The sequence below is a fragment of the Plectropomus leopardus genome, unplaced genomic scaffold, assembly GCF_008729295.1.
Source record: "Plectropomus leopardus isolate mb unplaced genomic scaffold, YSFRI_Pleo_2.0 unplaced_scaffold20138, whole genome shotgun sequence".
NCBI lineage: Eukaryota > Metazoa > Chordata > Actinopteri > Perciformes > Serranidae > Plectropomus > Plectropomus leopardus.
The window spans coordinates 1-3854 of record NW_024621760.1 but is presented as its reverse complement, the minus strand read 5'-3'; the positions used below and the strand labels follow the sequence as shown (position 1 = coordinate 3854).

The window sequence follows — 3854 nt, the reverse complement described above, 5'->3', positions numbered from 1 at the left end:
TTCATGTTCAATCTTTATCCGACAACATCGACATGCAAACTGAGACTTTGGAGGATTTCTTTTTTTATTCTCCATTAGTTGTACAAAGTATTAGAAACACATATTCTGACCTACTGTACTCCAGTGCTACATCACAGCAAACTACATTCAGTGTGGACTAACATTTGGGAAGTGTTTATTGCATTCTTGTTTTTTTGGATTACATTATGCTGATATCGCCTTTTTCTTTTGACTAAATGTATGTTAATGCAATCGCTCATACTAACCTTTCTGCTTTTGTGATTCCCCTAAATTCAGACGGTCCAGACAATGTTAATTTGCAAAAATCTCCATCACAAGACTACTATGTGGAGGGGTCAGACATCACCTTGACCTGCTCAGCAGAGTCCAGACCTAACGCCCAATTTACATGGCATCTGAACGGAGGTCTGCAGTCTGATACTGGACCGCAGTTCAATCTGACGACCATTCAGGAGAGTCAGAGTGGAAACTACAGCTGTCAGGCTTTTAACACTAAAACTCTGAGATATCAATCATCTCAGCCTGCAGCTGTAACTGTACTGGGTAAGTCAGAATTCAGAGCTTTAGTGGATATATAATCTGCATTGGCAAAGTGTGAACTCAAAGCAATGCGTCTTAATAAAAAATAATAATGAACTAGAATTACCATCAATTGCCTCCGTGCACCAGTCAAATTCCACTCTCAGTTCGCATCCATGTGTGGATACCTCACATACATCTTTCCCACGGCAGCACAGAAGATCTACACAATTAGCACAGTTTCAGGGTGGACACCCAAGAATAAAATCATCAATTTAGTATGTTACTAAATGTCTCCCCTTCTGTTTCTGACTTATGATGTAGAGTAATGACAAGTGCTTTTGCAGAATATTGTGATTTGATGCAGAAAGAATGTACTAGTTATAATTATTTCTTTCAGAGAAAAGTTATAGTGTTATTCAAATTGCACTAATCTTACTGTAAGATGTTTTGTTGGACTGCTAGATTTGAGGTTTTTCACTGTAACACAGAGTAACTGGTTTGTTACTCCTCTTAAAAGTGACTTGAATTTTACATTGTTTTATTTATTTTGCCTTTGGATCGCTAAATGTAGATTGCACTATATTCCTTTTACTTGAGTGGAACAAGCTCTTGCATTAATTTTATTTTGGAGAGACTTTATATCAGACTATGAAACAAAAAAGCTATTTTTGTTGGAGAATAATGCCCTGCAGTGTATGACAAGTTTTAAAATGTTATTTTTGGTAAATTTGTTGTTGTATTAATCAAGTTATTAAAAAATAATAATTCAATAGTAAATCAATAGTAGATCAATTAAAAAAATGTAGATTAATCAATTAATCCAAAAAAATAATCGATAGATTAAATTGCTAAAAAAATAATCGTTAGGTGACTGCAGTAAAATAACAAATCAAAACAAAAAACATTTTTTAATTTAACATTTCTTAACCTTGTAGGCAAAACTCTGATTTCCTCTTTCCAATAATTTACTCATTCCAAACTATCCTTTAAAGTGCCTGCATCAATATTTTTAAATTTAAAATTGTCACATGACTGCTATTTATATGTGAAAGGTCTCTCAGGCTGGTGAACCCACGGAGATATATTGCCCAACTCTGCATCTTTGCTTAGCTCTATAGATGGACCTGTTTAGTATCTTTCAGCTCATTGTTTTGGTTTTCTGGCCACAGCTTGACTATCATTATCAGTGTAGTTGTGGGTTTTTGTTAAAAACGAAAGAGTAAACCAAACTCTTTCGTTTTTAACAAAAAACCACAACTACACTGATAATTTTCTCAGGTATAGATTGCTGCAAACTATAATTGTTAAAATAACTAGGTGTGGACAGTCAAAAACTTTTAATGTTATACAGTATCTATGATAAGATATTATTAATTCAACCCTCAGTAACTCATTCTCAGATTTTTCACATGATCTTCTGCCCAATAGAAACAATATCAGGTGCTTCAATCATATCTTCATCTCTCCTGGAGTTTGAGGGCACCTCAGTCAACTTAACCTGTGATGCTGCCGGCTCTGTCTTTACCAGGGAGTGGATGAAGGATGGCTCAGATCTGAACATTTCTAACGACATAATACTTAACGACAATAACAGAGTGCTGACTTTTAACAGCCTGAATAAAAAAGACAGCGGACATTATTCCTGTACACTCAGCAACCCCTTCAGCAATGATGAAGCTGAATACTTCATAGATGTGATCTGTAGGTATCACTTACTGTTCAAAATGATGTATAACCATTAATAACAATGTACTATGAACTTAACAAATACCTGTTTTTCAGATGGACCACAAAATGTTCGAATCACAGGTCCAAGTGTGATACATTTGAAAGAGAACTTAACTTTAACCTGCTCTGCTGAGTCCACACCGTCTGCTACTTCTTACATGTGGATGCTAAATGGGACAAAGATACACAACTCGGCTGTGCTCACTAAACACAACATTGAACTCTCTGACGGTGGCAACTACGTCTGTCTAGCACTAAATTTTGCAAATTGGGGAATATCGTCTGCAGAACATGAATTGTCTGTCACAGGTACTACGGTGGTATTAATTCCAGATTTCATTGATGATCATGAATATTGTGATCAACCCACAGCATTATACCTCTAATAATCTGAAGAGTGGCACCAACTACATGTGGCAGATTTCTTTCAAGCTCATGAGACAACAATGGCTTAAGATGCAAAACTCAACTGAAGTGCCCTTAATAAAGACTACTTAAAAGTTAAGCATTGCACTTTAACACTTAACTTAACACTTAAACACTGTCAAACACGACGGACAGTTAAAAAAAAGTATAAAAAAATTAATACAGCAGAACCAGAGAGGTGTCCTTGTTATACCAGGGTTCCCTACACCTTCTTTTATTTGTGGTGGGCCACCACAATTAAAACATCTGCTGCCATAAATAGATTTTTTAGGCAGTAGAACACCCGGCGTGGTGAAAGTTAAACTTAACCGTTCATTTTGGTGGGTCTAAAAGTTTGTATTCACTCAGTCTGCACTCCGCTTCTCCTCTCATCCATAGATCTGAACAGCTCTGACTGGATCAGCTGACCAATTATGCACGCTGCAATTCAAACTGATGATGAGTTTTGCCTGCATTCACAGACCCCTTCAAAAACATCCAAATTTATAGATGGGGCACAGAATGATTAAAAAAAAGGGACAAACACGCACAAGATAAAAAAAAATAAACTAACAAAATGTGAAGTTTTGCTGACACCCCCACAAGTGTCACTAGCCACTGCCACAAATAGATTCTGATTCTGTGGGAAACATTTGAAATATTAACACCTATATTACATTTGCAAATCACTGTTGTATTACCTTCAGTGCTGTATGTTCTGTTCAACTCTTACTGTAATTGTGGTGGTGTAGCATGTACAAATATTTTTCATTCATTCAAAAACTTCAAACTTCAATTCAAAACTTAACTTATAACTTATCATGTGTGCAAATAACCAATTTTGTAAGGTGAATTTTATGTTTTGTTTTTGTTCTGTTTACTTTCAGAAAGGACGTCTGGAGGTCTTTCAGCTGGTGCCATTGCTGGAATAGTTATTGCATGCTTTGTAGTTGCTTCTGCAGGAGCTGTTGTAGGGTATTATATCCATAAAAAAACAAAGTAAGTGAAAAATCCAATTGTCTTTTATAAAATACTCCTTTTACTACCACTTTTTAATATTACTTTGCATGGCCATAAACAGTGGTTTATTTCTAATATTTAGAATAAAGAACAAGGCTCCAGCACCTTCTCGTACTACAGGTCAGTAACTCCACCTAGACTATTACATACTGTATAAT

General features: G+C 35.7%; 1 protein-coding gene across 1 annotated transcript; it reads left to right on the top strand.

The window, feature by feature from the left end:
- Positions 1-297: 297 nt before the first annotated feature.
- LOC121965470 (carcinoembryonic antigen-related cell adhesion molecule 5-like) lies at positions 298-3651 on the top strand (the record flags this gene model as incomplete). Its single annotated transcript, XM_042515614.1, has 4 exons — positions 298-564; positions 1972-2244; positions 2326-2580; positions 3564-3651. Coding segments are annotated over 4 exons (883 nt in total), but the record flags the coding sequence as incomplete, so codon positions are not given.
- Between the last annotated feature and the right edge of the window lie 203 nt (positions 3652-3854).